The following is a 20,629-nucleotide window of genomic DNA, read 5'->3' as shown; positions in this document are numbered from 1 at the left end:
AACAACAAACTATTGTTTTTTAAAGAATGAAATCAAGCTGATTCTGATCTGATTCTACAGCTTCTTAAATGGCAACATTTTCTGCTTTCTTTGCGTGGTGGATTTGAACCAGCCACAGCTGGACTAGCTCAACCTCGCAGTTGCTAACAAATCCACCACACCACAGAGCAGTGACGTCGCATTAGCATTAGCATTAGCAGGTGTAATCTGAACACCTGTGATCGGATCCCTCAGGTCGGATGTTAACTTCAGGTGTGAACAGAGCGTCAACAAAAAATCTAAGAGATGTGTGGATCATTTTTAAGCAGCAGTTACCACACACCTGTCCCCGCTGCTCCTCGTCCTCCTCCAGCTCCTCCTGGTCCTGGCTCCTGGTCTGGCAGCTCAGCCCAGCTCCAAACAAAGCTGTAGATCAGTTACAAAGACTTTAAAAATCCCGTATTTAGTGACAGCGCTGCCGAAAGCCTCTTTTTACTCTTGACACATATTGTGCTGCGAGCATGGTGCATTTACTTTTCTCTCCCAGGACAAACTGTAATGCTGCTTTGTCTGGGATGCTTTCAAAGAAAAACGAGTCTCTCAAGTCTTTGTAAGGGTGGCAGTGTAGTAAGAAGAGGACCTCTGTCTCAACCTCCCCTTGGGAGCAGAGTGAGCACTGTCTGTCCTCGCTTGGTTGCCAGGTCTGTCTGTGTTCTATTGCTAGCCTGTGGTCACTTATCATGTATCGAGTCAGGGTCTTCCTCAGTCTGGGGTCTTTAACTGTGGTCAGATATTCTGCTAATGTATATTCACGGACTATACTTATTTATCTTTGTACATCGCCTATAGGTGACTGTAGACTGTAGGTTCTCCATGATGCAACAGCTGGGACTCACTGAGCTCCAGGGAACGTCCACAGCATCTGTTTTGAGTAAAAAAAGAAAACAGAGAATCAAAGCTTTATTTCTTGCCTGCAGTTTGTTTTTGTTTCTTTTTCTTTATGTTCTTTACATCATCCGAAGGTTTTATGCAGCAGTTTTAGATTCTAAGTAAACATACTGTGTGCAACTTGGGACTCCGAAACAGCAGTTGATCATTAAAAATAAAAATAAAAATATGCTTATTTTTGTGTGGAAATTCAAATGATGACACACATTTGGTGTTCAGCCCAAAGCCTAAAAAAGCTCAGGAGAATCAAACTCAGTTCATCTGCTTCATCACATCAGGACTCTGTGGTTATAGTTTGGTCAGATTTGATAGTAAGGACCGATGTGTTTTTGATTAAAGCATAAGTGTGATTCATGCAGGGAAGTCAACTATGTGACACCACTTATTGCCTGCTGAGCCACCAGGTCCATTTTACACCAGTAAAGAAAGGAAAGGACAAAAAAAAACATAAGTGCAGAAATTTCTCATTTCAAATACAGTGGTTACCTAGCAACAGCATCAGTGAAATGTGTGCAGTGGGAGGAAAAGGGGATGACCCAAAAAAATAAAAATAAATGAGAGCTGCTGTTAGAGTCTACATTAGGCGTGCGCTGAAGTGATTTGGATTTCAAGAAAGTGTGGACAGTTTTATCATAAAACGTGCTAAGTGTGTATAACTAGAAAATTACAACGTTCCGCTCGCTGTAGCTTTTTTTTTCGAAAATAGTCAGCATTACTATAATTATAAGAAGAAGAATTGATTTGAATTCATATAAGCCACAGAAATATGAATCGCCAATTTAAATGCAAACAGAAGCAAACATAAAAGCAAATGTGAATAGGAAAAAAAAGAAGAACATCGCAATAAACAATAAGACGTAATAACAGGAATAAAACATAAAAGACTGCATCACATCAGGGCAAATCCAAGATGAAATCGTCAAAGACCTAATTTTTTGCACAGTTAGTTTTAATTATAAGTATAAATACACACGTACATAAAAAGAAATGAACCAGCTCTGGAGCTAATTAGAGTTAGATATGTTGAGGTTCACTTAAAACTTGTAAGTTATGGTTTGCAAGCTTTTCTATTTGAATTGTTAACTATATTACTTTAACACTGAATGCTATACTATGATTTATTTATACAGCTTTATTTATATTCTTGTGATTGTCTATACGCCCAGGAAAGAAACTAGAGAAGAAGACGACATAGTTCACTCACTGTTTACACTGTGTTAATTTTCTCTGTGTATATTTGTTTCTGCACTCGTACGTGTGTGAAAACAAAGACGGCGAGGCAGAGGCGGGAGAACCTGAGAGCTGTTTGCTTTTTAGAAACCTTGAGTTTTAGTCGGTGACATGTGATGAAGGAGGAAGAGGACGAACAGATGTTCTCCGCTCAAGCGTCTGACAGATGCGCCAGAAACCTCCTTTTCCTCGTCTTCCTCTCTTTGTTGTCAAGCACATGCAGATCTCCTCTGAGCCTCACTCCTGTCTGCTGCTCCTCTTGGGTCCCTCAGCCTCACACTGGTCCACAGAACCTGCAGGTGGGACCTCGCCGGCCCTGGATCCTATTAAAAAAGCAACTGTGTGTGGCATGTTCCCTCAAGTGTAAAACCTATTTCATTCCCAATGCGAGCCAAACAGCTTGCTGTCACTTGTCGCTCTGGTGGTTTGTTGCAGATGGAAAATAGAGCTGCAGAGCCGTGATGTTTGTTTGTTTGTTTGTTTATTTGTTTTGGCAATCGGTTGGGAGTGATACAGATTCAGTTTGCAGTGAGGGGTGTCGATGAATCCATGAACCTGGCTGAAGATGATTGCTTGTCTCCACAAGTAATTTCAAATAATGAGAGTGAATTCACTGCTCAAACAATTAAATAAGATAAAGAAACTTAGATTTCTTTTTAAATCCAGCCTTCAAAAATAATTATGCACTTTGTAAGTTTAACCTTAATCCATTGAAGATTGTTGAACAGTTTGGAAATAAAGTAAAAGATTCAAGGTTGAGATGGTTTGCTGACGTGCAGAGAGGGCATAGTAATTATTATATTGAACAAAGGATGTTGAGGGTGGAGGAAAACCACAGAGGAGATTCATGGATGTTGTGAAGGAGGACACGCAGACAGTCGGTGTCACAGAAGAGGACACAAGGGAGAGGACAAGATGGAGGCAGGCCTTCCGCTGGGGCGACCCCTAAAACGAGAAGCCGAAAGAAGAACAAATTTGTTATAATATCACATCAAACCTGTTGATTCTGTTGCATTTGAAGGACTCCAAAAAAATTTACTATTTCAAAGCAGATTCAGTCAAATCAAGTTGCTGAATTTCTCTCAATCAAAACAATAACAAAACACAGACTTTGACATTGTAGTTACAGCGTGGGGTCATGGTAGTTGTTGTTTTTTTTACCATTATTACTGTCAACCAGGGCCGGCTCTTGGCATAGGCGGCGCCCCTCCAGCAAAAAATAAAAAATAAAACATTTTTAAAACAATGAAAATAAAAATGATTTTCTATTCCCAGTCGCCCTCATTTGTGTGTTCTCTCTTGAAAATAATAAATATTAACAAATGAATAAACAATAATGTTCCTAAAATGTGGTGCTGCTGAATCACTGTGATGCTGTGCGTGTGTGTGTGTGGGGGGGGGAACCGGAGAGCAATCTCGCCTAGGGCACAAAATTAGGTAGAGCCGGCCCTGCTGTCAACTTGACTCATTTGACCCAGAAGTTATAGCAGAGAGGGTTAAACAAAACAATAGATTTCTGATGGGTGTAAAGAGGAAACATTTCACTAAAACAATTACGAGTCATTTTATTCATTTGGTGCTTTTAAAGATTATTAAAGATGCTGTATGGATAAAAAAAAGAATCACATAATAACACATCCGAGAATATCAAAAAGCATCATGCGGAAAACGTGAAGGGGTCTGGTGTAAATGCATAGAGAGGAATGTTAATTATTATATTATGTTACGTTTATCTCGGTTCGTATGATTTATCTAAGGGTAACAATGCATCTACTGCAAGAGGAGAAGCCACTGTGGTGTAATGTGAAGGGTTCATTAAGCAAAAGAAAACAACAGTTTTTAATTTTCAGGTGATAATAAATAAAGAAAATCGTTGTCGTGTCTTCTGTTTGTGTTGATAGATCACCCTCATCAATTGTACACACTGGACCTTTAAAAGGAAAAAAAAAAACATTACATCAATGTAGTCGTAAAATGATTTCCTCCTCCCTGATATTAATCTAGAGAATTTGTTTTTTTGGGGGGGATGAAATTGAAGCGAAACTCACTCTGCCAGTTCCACAGGCTGGGGGTTAAATCTAACCAACATTTATGAGGAACAGATTCTCAATCAAATGAAAAACTATTACAGGGACTGAGGAAGCAGCAACGGCCAAAAAATAAATAAATAAATCCCTTAAATTCAGTGAAGCAAAATATACAGATACACATACGATAAGTCTGGAGGCAGGAGAGTGTGAGATGGAGAATTTCTGGCTCATGTGAGTCATTACTTACCTGAACTCAGGTCTAAAAAGGAAACTTTGACTAAATGTTGGCCTTTAGGGACAATAAAAAGTAACAGCTAATTGCGGAGCTTAATTTCCGAAGAGGACAGTGGAGAGAATTTTACGAGTAAATATGCATAAAAATGATGGCAGTTTCAGTCCATGAGTCAGAGAGGGGCATTAGAAATGTTTCATTGCAATGTAAAGATAATATGTTAGGTTTTTTTATTAAGACTAATAATTTAATATGAATGAATTTGCCCTTTAAAAAACTATTCCGGCACCTCTTTTAAATGAATTCACAAGGCCTTCTTTCAGGGTCATAGGTGCTTTGCGTGAGCAGAGTACGTCACAGCCGAGGCTTTGAATCGCTGAGATGTGGGCTTGTGCGAACGACTGCTGCTGCTGCTGCTGCTGCTGCTGCTGCGATCAGGGAAGGCGGTGGAAGGCAAATCTGAGGACACAAGCGGGACAGAACACACACACACACACTGCTGCTGCAGCTGTCCGTCGTCTTGCACAGACGCAGTGTTTCTTATTTCTGTCCTTTAGTCGCTCGTCCTGTCAGAGAGAGAAAACCCAGCTGTGCAGCTGGAATGGCGTCCTGCAAAAAAGGCCTTCACACGTTTGTACAGCTATTTATGTGAGGACATCTATAGACATACTACATTCTAAAACCTCAATCATCAGAGCTAAAAGCCACACCCCAACCCCTTAACCCAAACCTGACATAAACTTAATTCTAACCCACTTGACAACTTAAATGATTATACAAACAAGGCCCTAATTTCCCATGACTTATGAGACGAAATGGCCCTCACAAAGATGGACTGTAGATACAAACACACACTGACTTAACCAAGCATTATCAACTTAACCATCACCATCGCGATGTCTAACCCTGACCATAACCTAATCATACTTAAAAATCCTAACTTAACCAGTCCCTCAGAAATGATGAGCTGCCTCATTCGGACTAAGTTTTGGTCTCCATGAGGGCTACTGGTCTTGGCAAGGTCAGTGTTTGAGCCAGAAAAGGTCATGAGGAGATCCAAGTACACACACTCACACACAGGTTTGTGACTCTATGTTGACTTTACATTAACCAATTCTTAATCCTAACCCAACCACAATTCACATCTTAATCCAAATCTTATTTCAGAAATTAGATTCTTCCTCATTAGGACCAGGATTTGGTCTCCATGAAGACAACTTGGTCAGTGTTCATGTCAGAAAAGCTATTTATTTTAGGACTCAGCATTCACTTCTGACAGCCTGTAAACCAACCCTAACCCTAAATATAGCCAGCTCATGTCTTACCTTAACCTCAACATAAACACAATTAAAATCTTCATTCATACTTAAACCAGAGCCTAATGAGGTTTTGCCTGCCCAGACCAGGCTGTGGTCCACCTGAGGATGACAAGGTCCGTTGTACCACAATCACACACATATTAATAAGTCTATCCAGAGCACCATCTTGTGGACATTTCCAGCTCAGGTCTGTGTCCCAAATGTCCAAATGACTCACCTTTAATGAGTCTTTTTCTGTTCCTGCATCTCGTCTGTATTTTTTGCTCTGTGAGACACTGAGAGAGCCAAGTTCTCATATAACTGCTGGTTTTGAGGTTTGATCAGAGGAAAACATTTCCAAAGTGTGTATGTCAAGCACGAAACAGTGAAGTGTCTTATTTGGGATGACAGACGCACAGAAAAAGACGCCGTCTCCACCTGTCACCTGCACATCCATTCTCCCTACTCTCAACCAGCTCGTGACGATTTCATTCAAAATTCAACGTATGCATGTGGCGGGCGGACGTGTCTCCTCGGGGTGTGAAGAGATGCCAGCACTCTGCCTGAGCTGTGGCTCTGTCATCTGGATCCCAGCGGGAAGCACCTGCTCAAAGGCTGACATTTGAACACAACATCTGCTCCTCGCTTTAGTCGTTTCCAGTCAAAAAAAAAAAGGAAAAAGTTTCCCATAAATAAATGTTTGTTGTTCTTTTTTTCCCCTCTTGCAAGAAGCATCAGCTGGATTGATTTTGGAGCTTTCTTTTGTATTATTTGCTGAGATTCCTGTGATTCTGTTCTTGTTTTTGATTCATTTTTTGACGAGGGAACGGGTTCTGCTGCCGTTTTTCACACAGTCACTTTGCAAAGTTGCACATTAATACCTAAAAGCAGCTGCAATCCAAATAGTCATCAGTCGTACGTTGTAATATTAAATGGATTGAACAAGGTTCCCATTAGGGAGTTTTTTTTCCAATCTATCTCCATTTGAAAGAGCCGATATCTACAAATGAGAGTGATTCTCAAAGACTGGTTCGGGATCCACAGATGGATCATGGGAGATGTTAAATTTTATGAATTTTCTCAATCTTCTAGTTCAAATGTATGTGTATATGTTTTACCTAACATGCTTAAAATTAAGTTTTATCAAACATCTCTTGGAAAACTTACTAATTCAAAATGATGATTTGTTGTTACAGAAATAGCTGTAAGTAAGCAAAAGTAGGCACAAATATGCTTTTGTAGTGGGTCCCTACAGTATATAGAAAGTTTGGGAGACACTGTACTCACACAATCCCTAGAGTCTTCTTCTTCTTCTTTGGAAGACACGCCATTTCCTGTATCCTTTGCACAAATCTCACGAGACTTGGCAGCGATAGTCTTGCGTGACTGCCAAGCAAACATCGGAGTCCACAGATTTGTTTGTTGCTTTTCCATCAGTATTTCCACACACTGCTTTTCAGAAGCTTTGGTGTCATGATTATTTGCTACAGAAGGACAGTTCAGTCTGTTTGATTGTGTCCTCATTTGTCACCACAAATCACCACAAGGTCACTGTTGTCTTCTTCTGATGAGCAAAGAGGGCATGGATTCACGCCAAGTTGCACTCACAGCGCCCCCTGCAGTACAACTTGGTAATTAAAAAACTATCTGTTGTCCTACACAACTCCTATAGTCACTCATTTTGTAATGGGGAGTAATATAGTTATTCTATTATATTTCTAAAGTAATAGCTTCAATTTTACAAAAGTGATTACACCAAAGATTCTGTGGAGAAATGTTTACATTACATTTGTTTTTGTTTTATTTTGATGAGATTAAATCAACATATCATAAAAGACATGACTCTAAATGATAGTGTATAATAGAGCTCTGTGTCTGCTGAGTGAATAAACCTACAGCTGTTCTGTAACAGATTTGTCCCAGTAACTTAAGAAGTGAAAATATAAGTTATCGAAGTGGATAATGAAAAGCCTTTATCGGGAGTTTACTCTTTTCTAAACATCTCCGCTTGATTTATGTGCGTTCAAGTGATTTAAAGACCATCAATCAGGGGGGATTTTTGTGTCGTCTTCACCTTGAAAATTAGAAGAGCAAATTTACGTCAACGCACTCAAACACTGGGTTGTTTACTGGCCTCACCCATGCTCTCACCCTATAGTCCAGATTTACTGAGCCACTAACTCAGTCAGAGTTCATCCCCGGAGACAAGCAATTAGCCGGGCTCCGGTACACCAGTGACCTTTGCTGTCAAGTTGCCACAGCGACATGCGGCAGCAGCATACTGATAACAGCCTGCTGCTCACAGGCGGCAGCACAAAAAAAATCTATAGTTTATCTGCAGGTTGCACATCTATTAGAAACGACAGCGTGTGGCGCTGAGACAAAGCTTATGGACAAAATGTGAGAAAGTCAAATTCAGGATGTATAACAGGCTTTCAATGCAAAATAAAAGAATGTGAAATATACACTAAATGGGAAATTTAAGGGAATAAATATGTTAACATCTGAAATATTTGAGAATTTACAGCATTACACGGCAGCAGATGAAGTCAAGGTCTCACCCATATTCAAATTCATCTGTATTAACACATCTAATGGACGTCATGTGAAATGTGGGCTTTTAATTTCAACTTAGTTCTACGCTTTAAAGGATTATAATGAGGATTTCTGCATTCAAATCTACTAATATAAAGAGTAAGTCATCAGTTAATCAAGAAAGAGTCATCATTTCCTGTCTTGAGAGTTAAAAATAATCTGAAACATCAATCAGACCTGTCAAGGGATTCGTTCTTTGCACAAAAAGCACATTAACTGCAACTTGTGCTAATGTTAGATGCATTTAAGGTACAAAAAAATAACACACCCGAACAAAAATTGAGAGAGAAAACGGAACAAACATCCTGCAGAGGCTCTGTGGTTTTTACATCTGGCGTTATACATTAATATTCATGTGCAACAGTGTTCTGTTTTCTAAAAACAAAATGAAATGTCCAAATTTATTCATGAAAGTAAAACGGTGGCAGCTCCGTAAACTCCAAAGAGAGTGAAAATGAGCCAAGTGTAAAGACTTCATCGCTCTTTCTTGGTCAGTAATTGTCGGGAGAAGAGCGGAGTGGCGTCGTAAACATTTGCAGACATTAATATAATCTACATGAATTAGAATTCAAATGTTGGGTGATATTAAAGAGTCCCCTCTTCTTGCTTTGTTTACGTTGTTTGATGCGGAGGCAACAGAGCTTGAAACACTTCCCGCGTCCCTCTGGACTCCGTGTGGAGATTTGATTCACGTTCTCTACCTTTCTAATTTCTCACTGCATTGATCTGTGAAGCCACAAACGACATCGGAGCAGGGCAAAAATGAAATCTCACAGGTGTGAACGCTGTTGTGACAGCTTTTGTTTTGTTCTTGTGTTTCTGGTGCTTGTTTGCGACTTGAAAGACATTTATTTTCCCCCAATTTTATTTATTTTTCGACATGTCAGCGCGGATATGTTCAAAGGAGAGTTGTAATTTCTGCTCCATGTGTCCTGATTCATTCTGTATTCCCTCTTATTTCCCGAGTATTCCAGCCTCTCCTCACTTCTTCCTCTTCTTCCTGCTTCTTCCTTTAGGGGTCACCACAGCTGATCATCTGCCTCCATCTTGTCATCTCCCTTGTGTCCTTTTATGTTACACCAACTATCCTCTTGTCCTCCATCACAACATCCATGAACCTTCTCTGTGGTCTTCCTCTTCCTCCATCTCCAACATAATCCCAATCCCTCCTCTACACGTGATCAAACCGTGTCAACCTTGGCTCTCCAATTATTCTCTCGAAATAATAATAACAATAATAACCAAACAGCAGAGAGCATGCCCTTGATGTATGTCGAGGTCAAGCTTCATGTCAATGAAACAACGTTAGTTACTGATGGAGTACTTCCTGCTGCCAGTAGGTGGTGCAATGACTGTCATTTTCAGGTTATAATTGTGGATTGACTGGCCTTAAAAAAAAAGGATGAATAAGAACAGAGATAGGGTGGAAGCTTCCTGCATGCCTATTTCCTGCAAGCATACTTATGGCCACTATCATGGTTGCCGCGGTAACCTGCATTAAAAGATCATAGGAAGGTGAGGGCGGAGCCTGGCAGGGTGGAAGCCTGCGGCATGAGCTAGTGGGAACACAAAATGTAAAAATGTGTTTTTAGCTATAGCTCCTGCTAACATGAACTTACCAAAGAGCAAGTAAAAGAAAAAGAAAAGGATGATAATGATAAAAAAAAGATGAATCATTATATAGCACCTTTCTTAGCAATGTTACACAATTAAGTCAGGTCAATACAAAGTGCTTAAGGAGACCTAGTAAAACTGTTTAAAACCAAACAATCAGTTTTATTTTCATTTGATAGAATTATAAATCATTTTTATAAAGTGTATAGCCACCTGGTTGTATGAATTGTTGTTTATCATTAGCCCAAAATTTGCATTTTACTGTAATATCAGGAGCTGGATTAGGATACTTAGCTGCAACATACAACTTCATCAATGTTTGTTGTTAAATTGTACACACTGTACCTTTCATAGTACACACCACTTAAAAAGTAGAAACTAAATAAAACTGTTATAAATACATAACAACAAATAAGATTAACATATTAAGTGAATTTCCCGTAAATGTTCCCATAAACTTTAAGCTTAAAGCTCCTTCTTTCAAACTGTGGATCAAAACATTTGAATAGGCTCTCAATGCAACAAAAGTGAGGCAAAACAAACCATTTCAGGCATTTTTCTTTTTCACTTTTGTGGCCGATCTCTTTTTGTGTTTCCCTGCGCAACACTGTTGAGAAGTTTGCGCCGCAGAAACAGAACAAACCCTCTGAGTGTGAGGCCTAGAGGGCAAACCAAAAAAAAGAAACCCACGGACACGCTTCAAGGGTATCAGACAGAAAACAATATCTATATAACTCTATAACTCTAAAACTGGAGCTGCCTGCACACAGGAGACCATCTTGTCTTCCACTGCTGTCAGCTCACAACGAGAAGGTGGTGCAGCTACAAAGTGTGTGTGTGCATGTGTGTGTGCATGTGTGTGTGCGTGTGTGCATGTGTGCGTGCGTGTGTGCATGTGTGCGTGAGACCAAAACTGAAGTGGGAAAACACAAGTATGCCTGGAGCACAGACGATGAATCATGGATGCCCGGGCTGCACTTTGAAATGATGTTGGCGAAGTTTAACAAACACAGATGATTGAAATTTCACCCTCTGCTGTTGTTTGCACAAATGACCTCTGCTTGCACCATCTTTGAGTCTTTTTCCTCGTGTTTTTACCGGTGGAGTCGAAGAGTTTGCAGGCAAAGGAGGACTTTTACTTTCCGTGAAGAGTGACTGCATTACGTTTGGCCATGGTGGTCAATTCAAAGAGTTCAAAATGTTTGATTAAAGTTATAATACATCATAGAACATATTACGTGTGAATTGTTTTCTTCCAGTTAGTTCCAGCAGGGGGCCACATTGCGCTCTTGCCTTTGCAACAAGAAGACCTGGGTTCCAGTCAGAACAAGGAACCTTTCTTCATGGTGTTTGCATGTTCTCCCTGTGTGTGTGCGTGGGTTTTCTCCAGGTTCTCCGGTTTCCTCCCACAGTCCAAAAACATGCAGATTTGGGGATTAGGTAAATTGGACACTCTAAATTGACAGTAGGTGTGAGAACGAATGGTTGTTTGTCTCTATGTGGCCCTGTGATGGCCCTCATGTGGGGGATAAAGCAGTAGAAGATGGATGGAAGTTCCAGCAGGCTGTACACAGAGAGGTGCAATGCTGCCCTCCACAGTTCAAAAGTCTCAATCACATTTTTTGAACTCTGAAATCTCAGTTCAAACTTCTTTAAAACGATGGTTCTCAAACTGCAGTGCATGTGCGACCAGTAGTACGTGAGCGTCCTCTGATGGTAATTGGAGGAAAATCAAAAAGCTGCGCGTAGAAAATTAAACAAATAACGAAATAATAATAACTAGAGTCACACCTCCTCTCGCTCCATCTTAATCTAATGTCACTACACCAGTGTGTGAAATATATGTCAGGAAGAGGAGGAGGATGAGAGAGCAAATTATCTTATTGGGAATAAAATCTGCCTCCTGTGTAAAGTCTGTGGCTGACTTGGATGGCTCGGATTATTTACACCACTGTATTTTAACGTTGGCGATGATGGTGTTACTTCGAGAACTCGATAATATTTTCTCAGGAGGTACTTGGTATAAAAAAGTTTGAGGCCCACGCTGCTCTAATCCACAGTTCCTTTGTGGATGTCATGGCAACGCCCCGATGCCATGGCAACAGCCAGTGTCGCTCCAATGCACCATGCACCACCCACTGCTCTAAAATGAATCAAAACGAATAAATTAAATTATTAACATTCTGAAAAGGATGCTTAACATCAAAGGAAATTATGGGATTATCCCTTTATCCTGCAGTCAGGGTTTGAGAGCAGTAGCAATTTATTTTTTTTATTTCCATTTTAACTAGGTTTTGTTATTATTTTCTTCAAGGTCAAGACCCAAAACCCAAATATAGATATGGAACAAAACAAAAACTATAATTCTGGTTTGAATGTCTGACTTTCAAAGTCGAGGCACAAAAATTTAGAACCATTTAAAAAAGTTTACTTTGATATTTCTTGAAAATAACTTAGATATTGGCAGAATAAAGGGCACACACACACACACACACAAACCCTATCCTAGTCTTCATGCAGTGTCACTGCTTTGGATTAACATGTGATTAACCTCCATTAAATACATTTTCACCAAATGAATGAACCAATGAGACATATTTCTGCAAAAGCATCATCAAACAGGAGGCAGGTGGCAGTGTTGCACCATCAAAGCTGTGTCTAAGCACAAGATCTGTTATTTATGTGAAATAAATTTGTGTTTTCATATTTGAGAGAAGCAGGTGCAATTTCTCAAAGCGCGTGTGATTGTTACCATTTATTTGATTTTATTTGTTCATTTATTCATTTAAAAAAAGGCTGCAGCTTTAGAAATGACTGGATCAATTGATTTATTAGAAACACTAGTATGTGTTCATGATACGATTTATTTTTTGGGTCTCAAAATAAATATATACATGGCTTAATAGGTGGAAAGATTACAAGATGGCCTCTTTTTCCACAATATCTTTTTGACAACCTGATGAAGGCTTGGGGTCAAAATGCATCGGTACATATGTGTTTCAGTTTAACATGACCATGCTGCAACATTAAGGACATTTTAATGGTTAAAAAGAGTCTTGTCTTTGTTTCCCATCCAAAGAGCATCACCCATAGACTTTTCATCAACCTCACCTAAATCTCACCCTGGACCTTTAAGTGTCATCATCACGCAATAAATATGACGTAATGTGATACGTGGTTTTGTGAGGACATTTTTCTTTGAGCAAGATGAAAGGTGTTTTTTTGGATCAAAGCCAGTCTGTGCTTAAAGTGTCTGTTTAACCACTTTCGTTGTTTTATAAATACACACCTGAACTGAGCCTCACACATATTCAACTGAACCACTCGTGCCATTGATTTCACTTGAAATAGTTCCGCTCTCGTTGTGACTAATTGCTATAACGCTCGTGGCTGACATTCAGAGCGCGACACTGTTGCGTAATTCCGTTATTTTCTCTTTCATTCTGTTAAACCCGTTATCAGAGAGGTAAAGAGAGAAAAAGTCACACAGCGCGTTAAAAGAAAAGAGAGAGAACACGCAGCTCATCACTCTGTCAAAGAGGATTTCACTCCTGCGGACAGAGAGACACACGCATTGATCCACAGTGTTGACGCGCTTCTGCGCATTTCAACTCCTCCCGGTCTTTGCGCGGACATCAACACCAGCAACACACACACACAGTATAAAAGCCGTGCAGCTGTCAAGTGGAGGACACTGTCTGCTGTCTGTCGCTGAGGGACTTTACCGCACTACATTCTCTCACACTCACGCTGTCACAATGTCTTGGGGATACGCAGAGGACAACGGTGAGGCGTTCACGGACTCCTATGTAGCGCTGTTATAATCTAGTAATAAGGAATTGTGAAAAAACTGTCACGAATGAATGAAAACGTGGTGCATTCACGCGTCACTGCTGATACGTGTTTGTCCGTGCGCATTTTTACGCATCACAGATGAATAAAAGGGGAAACAAAGACATATTTGAATACGCATGTTCCAATATATGAATATTTGTGTCATTTTTCTTTAGGACCCGCGAAATGGGCTGCTAACTTCCCCATCGCTGACGGACCCCGTCAGTCTCCCATTGACATCGTTCCCGGTGAAGCGTCGTACGACGCGGGGCTGAAGCCGCTCAACATCAAATACGACCCGTCCACCTGCCTGGATATCCTCAACAACGGACACTCCTTCCAAGTGACCTTCGTCGACGACAACGACAGCTCAAGTCAGTGAAACATTATAATCGCTGCAGTCACCTCCATTGAGTCAGTAAATAATCTGGTGTTTTAATATTCCCTCTTAATCTGCAGAAAATCCCATGTATTTGTCATCATTTACTGCTCATGTTTGGTGATGAAGTGAAGCTACAATATTATGTTGGATTTAAAATACGCTGCAGTCTTCTCTCTGCGGCACTGGCTGCACAACCATTTTAATATTATGTTAATATTATGAAGGCATTAGTCACGCGCCCCAGTTTCATTGTCTAATCTGGAGCTTTTCTTGCAGCAGCAAAGAGATTTGCATTTATACATATTTAGGTGTGTGTGGGGGGGGGGGGTCTCTTTATTAAAAGAGATGAATAGGCTGCAGGAGGTGCATTCAAGCACCAAGCCTGCACATACTAATTGAATTGGTAATGTAACCCTTGGTAAACCTTTCCCACGCCTGCTCTTTTCTGCTGTCACTGAGGTCAAGAGATCCAAAAAGAAAAGAAAGTGAAGGTTACTCTGCAGATAAAGCTTGGTTAACTATTAATTTGCCAAGTATGTGTGGGAAAGTGTTTACTCACCAAAATGAAAGACCTTTAATCTTCCCATGACACACTTATCACAAAGATGTTTACACACTTTTTTTCTAGCTTTCATTTAATTCCAACAGGGATTATTATTCTATATTTTGGATAAAGTAACTACAACTATTAAAAGACACAGTAAAAATGTTCAATCCATATCAGAGGTTTTGTTGTCGACAACATCACCCAAAGGCCAAGTTTGCCCATTAGCGACAACGAACAGGAAGTTGAAGAGCTGATTAATATTCCATCAGAAGTTGTAATTGCATATATTCCATTAGAAACATTGCGATATATTGAAGATAAATTGATCAAATTTAGATTTGTTTTCCTCCAACACTGTCATAGTAAAATGCCTGTTGCCAACTAGTGGTTGGAGGCTTAAATACAGCACAAAACCAATATTGTCAATATTTCCATATCGATGCAGTGCTTTAAAGAATCAATACAGTATCACATCATGAACTATCATGACATCTTAGTGCTTGGATATTTACTTAAATCCAGAGTGAACACCAGTTTTCCAAAGTATACAGCAAGTCCACTTGAGTCACTGCTCATATGTTCCACTCCGTTTCCCTTTGAGCAAAGACTGTGTGTCATCATCCTCACACATCAAGTCATGCATCATGTGTTTACCATGGAAAATGCATTATTTATAATCCAGCTGTAAAAAAGTTTTTTGGTTTTTTTTCCCAGACTCCCTCACTTTAGTTTTGCTTTATGTTGAAATCTGTACCATTTCTTTGTTGGAGGCAGACATAATGTACTGAGAAACACATCTTTCTGTGTGTGTGTGTGTGTGTGTGTGTGTGTGTGTGTGCCAGAAATAGAATAATAAGCAGCATTATCTACCGCTGCATAAATAGACTCATTGTGTGTCCCTGGGAGTCAGTGTGACATTAACAATACCTGGACATCATTTCAGACTGAGTGTAAGTTTGAGCAGGAATTACACAACAGGAACTGTCTGCTTCCATGAAATAGGAAGTCTGCCGTGGCGACACAAGTGTGTACATGGAGTGTGCGTGCGTGTGTGTCCTCTTAAATAATCTTTCCCTGGATTTGAGTATTTTCTGCTGAGGGAAGCTATTTCTCAGCGTTATCTGTCAAAGTGTGACTTGCTGAGTGCAGCACTGGCCTCACTCAGCTGATGGGAAATGTGTGTGTGTGTGTGTGTGTGTGTGTGTCCACAGCTCTGACAGAAGGCCCAATCTCAGGAACCTACAGGCTCAAGCAGTTTCATTTCCACTGGGGAGCAGCTGACGATAGAGGCTCTGAGCACACAGTGAACGGGACCAAGTATGCTGCTGAGGTGAGGATGCTCTGAGGGATGATGACTAAGCTGCTTTTCCTGACAAGACTGAAGGCTGATGTAGCAAAGGGGGGAGGAGGAGGAGGAGTGCAGATTGGAGATTAGATCGTCAAGTTCAAGAGCTAAACTGCTCTGAAAATGAAGACACTGAGTGGAGAAAAGGCTTTTAATGATTCTCTGACTAAAGTTAAGCCCAAGTAGAGAACAACGTTTCCTTTTCTTTCATGTTTACCATCTTGCAATCTGATACAAACAAAGAAAAGTTGTTTGTCATTAGGGTCTGAGCAAGTCAACAGAAGCAACGTTTGAGGGAAGTATTAGGAGTAGTAGTAGTCGTAGTACTTGTGCTGCCCAAATTACGCCATTTTTGAAAGCTTGAAACCTGGCCCAAATTTTTTTTATAATGTTTGAAATCCATAACTGTTTAAAAAAAAATGAATGAAAATAAACACCACCCTCATGTGCCGTTGTTCTGCGCATAAAGGCCCACTCAGTGCTGCCTTCAGCAATCGCTCAATTCTACCATGAACCATTTTGTCATAGCAACAAAGACAGATTTGTTTTTTTGGTAGAATTTTGTGGGAAAATATTGGTTTTTCTCTAAAATAAGTCAGTTCAATGGAGAGTTCAGTTTACTCGATCAAAAAAAAAAAAAAGAACAGACCGGGGTCAAAAATACTAGGGATTCAGTCCAACAAGGCAAACACATGTAGTAAACAGCTCAGGCGAGAATCCAGACGTCCAGTGATAGTGAGCTGGTATATACTGTATACAGCGGAGCTAACGAGCTGCAGGTGAGGAGAATGGGCGTGGCACAGCAGGTGAGGGCAATGAGCTGATTGCACGAGGGCAGGATCTGAAATGACAGGAGAGTTTTAGAAAAAAAAATAAGAATTGTGAACGGTTACTCTGTTCTGACTCAGATCTGTGAGATTTGAAAATGTTATGTTATGTTATGTTATGGTGATGCCGCTCCCAGTGTTGTGAATAAACAACAGAGTCGAATCATTCTTTATGAATCTGGGTCAATGGGACGACATTATTTATTGACATACTTGTCTTGTATTCCTACAGCTCCATCTGGTGCACTGGAACACCGCATACCCGAGCTTTGGAGAAGCCGCTAGCAAACCGGACGGACTCGCTGTCGTTGGAGTTTTCCTGCAGGTCTGTCGAAATGATTAAATTACATTTGCTAAGACAAGAGAGACCTGACCAAAAAGGTCACCGGCTACAATGTACAGTATATAGTCCAATTACTACAATGTTTGATGTTGTACTTCACTGTTTTCCAGGTTGGTGCGGAGAATGCCACTCTTCAGAGGCTTCTTGGCGCCTTTGACTCCATCAAGACCAAAGTAAGTTTCTGTTAAAAAAAGAAAAATCCATATTTTATTTGATTTGATTCATTACGAGACACACCATTGACTTGTTTCTCACTCACGATATTATTCTCAGGGAAGCCAGACCTCTTTTGCCAACTTCGACCCCTCTACCATGCTCCCTGGTTGCCTCGACTACTGGACCTATGATGGTTCTCTGACCACACCCCCTCTGCTGGAGAGCGTTACCTGGATTGTGTGCAAAGAGCCAGTCACAGTCAGCCCCGAGCAGGTAGGTGTGCAAAGAGAGTGCAGTGATCGGCTGTGTGCCCACAGTCTAGAATAACCCATGTCTGCAAATCTAAATGAACAGCTGAGAAGAAGAAACCTCAGTGATCGGTTGGGAATGCAATACAGCAGCTTATTTTAAAATAAGAGGGTTACTGTGAGAAAAAAAGCTGAAACAGATGCTGATGAGGTTGCCTTACCACAATATTTCTGAGTCACTTTGTGGGAAGTTCACAGGAAATGGTCGTCCTTTACATGCGTCACTTTCGGTAGGTGAAGAGACCACACATCGACTGTGCGAGTTCCTTAAGTAAACACAGTATAATGGTACATTATGTTATAACTGCAATTTGAAGGTTGTTTACCTCTGAAATTGTACATAAACATGGGTTATTTGACTTCTTGCCACTCATTAATCTAAGTCAACAGCCTCTCTAGTCAGGTTTGTCCCTGTGGTTGGAGACTTCGTGTCGCCCGCCTGGTCAAATGTTTATTTCATGGAGGCACGTCTGTGTTTCAGGGTAAACATGAAGGCTGTTGGTAACATATGAGCCATTCATAAACAGCAGAACATATCATTAGTTCATGATTGGTTATCAGCTAATCGTGATACACCCACCAACTGAATTATTTTTTCCCACTAATGACTAATAGCGTTATATCCTCATGGCTGAAGACTTGAATTTACCCACTGTATTGTGGCACTGTCGCTCTGCTCTGCTCTCACTGTGTGTGCGGCTGAAGTTGAGAACTGTCCAACTTTCCAAGCATCAGTGGGAACAGGAGCCAGTCAAATCATGCTGTGTAAGCACGGCATCCAAGCAAAATATGTGTCTGCATTTAAAATCAAACAGTTCACCGTCCAAACCAAGACCGCTCTCCCCGTTGCCTGTGTTTTAAAGTAAAGTGAAGGCGCTGTTCTCAGTCGAAACTCAAGCCTGACCTAAGACTTTACTGTTCCAAGTAACTACCCATATTTTTTTTATAATTGTCCCTGTAGAGTTTTTAATTGAATAAACAAAAACAAGATGCTCTGGAGAGCTGGATACTTTAATGTATAAAATTTGTCAGTAACATAACAGGCATGCATATACAGAAGATTCAGCTGTTAATTCAGTGACTCGGCATTAAGAGTTGTGATGTGGCGTCTGAGTGACAGTCACAGGAGGTCACCAGCAGCAGTGACTAACCACAGTGACTCTCTCTCTCTCTCTCTCTCTCTCTCTCTCTCTCTCTCCCCCGTGCTCTTCACAGATGGCCAAATTCCGCAGCCTGCTCTTCTCTGCCGACGGTGAGGCCGAGTGCTGCATGATGGACAACTACCGACCCCCCCAGCCGCTCAAGGGTCGCCCTGTCCGCGCTTCCTTCCAGTAATGTCCCCTCCCCCAACTGTTGCCCTTTCTCACCCTCTCCCTCCCTTCCCCACCCTCACTCCCCCTCCCGCCTTTTTAGTCAGACACCCAGCGTTACCTCTCTTGAAGTGAGCAACAAAGCACACGTATCTCTTTCCATCCAGTCTTGAAAGAAATGAATTTCCTGTCGCACCACGCGTTCTATTGCTAAGCCAGCAAAGATGCCTGTGATGTCATTTACGATGTCAAGCACCTCACGTAGGAGGACGCATGTTTACCGGGATTCAGCTTTGAGACGTCACACCGGTGTGTAGGTGACCACAAAACAATGAAATATGAAGTCGCAATTGTGCTCTCGAGCCACAAAGCACAAGATCCTTGTAGTAGCAGAGGAGGAGGAGGATATCGCCACACGCTGCAGTCCGTCTGTAATCTCTGACCGACTGCCAGCTTCTGCTTCATAGCAGCTCAATAAAACATGGCTGATGCCTCCATCACAGGCGACTGATGCAGAAAATCCCCTCTGGTGTCCTGCAGATGTGATGTCTGTAGTCACTGACCTGCTTTTTGATGGTAGAGTGACAGAGGACATGAGGACACACTGCTGCTGCAGTGCACGCTCCTGAGCACAGTGGTGACGGCATGTTTCTACGTTTTTAACACACTCGAATCCCTAAATCCATCACGGGTTTCATCCCCATGCTTCAATTTTTAGGCATTATAGTTGTTGTTTTTTCCTTTTAGCCTGGGAGTATGCAAAACAAGTCTTAAGTAATTCATGAATTGTGTCCTGCAGCCAAAAGCTCTTTACATTTTTGATGCTCTGATATTATAGCAATAGACACAACAATTCTAGTTGTTATCTCTCTTTTTTTTTTTTAAATGAAATGTAGAAAATCTCCCTTTAGCCCTTAGTGTGTTGTTGTGAAACATCCGTTTGTCGAGTGCATCTATAGGTAGTGCCATAGCGGCTAATGCACAAATGAATGCCAAGGAAAAAGTGAACCTGCCAACAAATAAAGATTATATTTAGTTTCAGCCTGGTGTCAGAAGAATAATTAATGAATTCTGCTTTGTGAGCTCAAGGTTTGGCCCAGAAACATTAAAGATTAATAAGTAAGATGACGTATTTGTACAAGAAAAAAGGCAAAAAAAAGCCTTATGCCATTTCCAGTTAGGGCCGTCCAAGGAGTATATGTTGTTGTTATTATATTTTGGAAGTGGACATTTTAGGAAATAAATATATTTTACGACTAAGCTGTGTTTCTCTCTTGATTTTTTACCCATTTCCATTTCCCTTGTCAGTATGACAAACTGATGTTGGTCTAAATCTATTCTGAGAATTGTTGTGTTATATACATATTGTAAATGCTAGTAAAAAACAATCGTCTTCACCATTTGAATAATTAATAATGAATATGAACACCCACTGACAGTGCAGTGACGTGAAATGCATGCTAAACTAAGCAAACAGAATATATGAGATATACTCGTAGAGTCAGTGATGGCCTTGTTATGAACAGAAATTGTGTGTTATCAAACCTATCCATCTTTGCACGTATGTGGGAGCAAACCATACTTAACTGTGGAGGTGAGAGTGCACATATGCTGCATTTAGGTCATGCAATGAAAGAGAAACTGTGTGCAA

At 40.7% G+C, this 20,629-nt stretch overlaps 1 protein-coding gene across 1 annotated transcript; it reads left to right on the top strand.

Annotated features, from left to right (window-relative positions):
* The first annotated feature begins 13,241 nt into the window (after positions 1-13,241).
* On the top strand, positions 13,242-20,238 carry LOC131468418 (carbonic anhydrase 1-like). The gene is made up of 7 exons (XM_058642633.1): positions 13,242-13,712; positions 13,937-14,134; positions 15,901-16,019; positions 17,094-17,186; positions 17,315-17,377; positions 17,478-17,633; positions 18,884-20,238. The coding sequence occupies exons 1-7, from the start codon at positions 13,685-13,687 to the stop codon at positions 19,001-19,003; spliced, it is 777 nt and encodes a 258-aa protein (XP_058498616.1). The 5' UTR covers positions 13,242-13,684; the 3' UTR covers positions 19,004-20,238.
* The last annotated feature ends 391 nt before the right edge of the window (positions 20,239-20,629 follow it).

The sequence above is a fragment of the Solea solea genome, chromosome 1, assembly GCF_958295425.1.
Source record: "Solea solea chromosome 1, fSolSol10.1, whole genome shotgun sequence".
Lineage (NCBI taxonomy): Eukaryota > Metazoa > Chordata > Actinopteri > Pleuronectiformes > Soleidae > Solea > Solea solea.
Note: the sequence above shows the minus strand (reverse complement) of the source record. Positions and strands in the feature narration are given on the sequence as shown.

Excerpts from the sequence above, each read along its gene's own strand:
- LOC131468418 (XM_058642633.1), top strand. The coding sequence starts at position 13,685 with ATGTCTTGGGGATACGCAGAGGACAACG. Across the intron at positions 17,187-17,314 it reads TCGTTGGAGTTTTCCTGCAG|GTTGGTGCGGAGAATGCCAC; the intron begins GTCTGTCGAAAT and ends ACTGTTTTCCAG. Across the intron at positions 17,634-18,883 it reads TCACAGTCAGCCCCGAGCAG|ATGGCCAAATTCCGCAGCCT; the intron begins GTAGGTGTGCAA and ends TGCTCTTCACAG.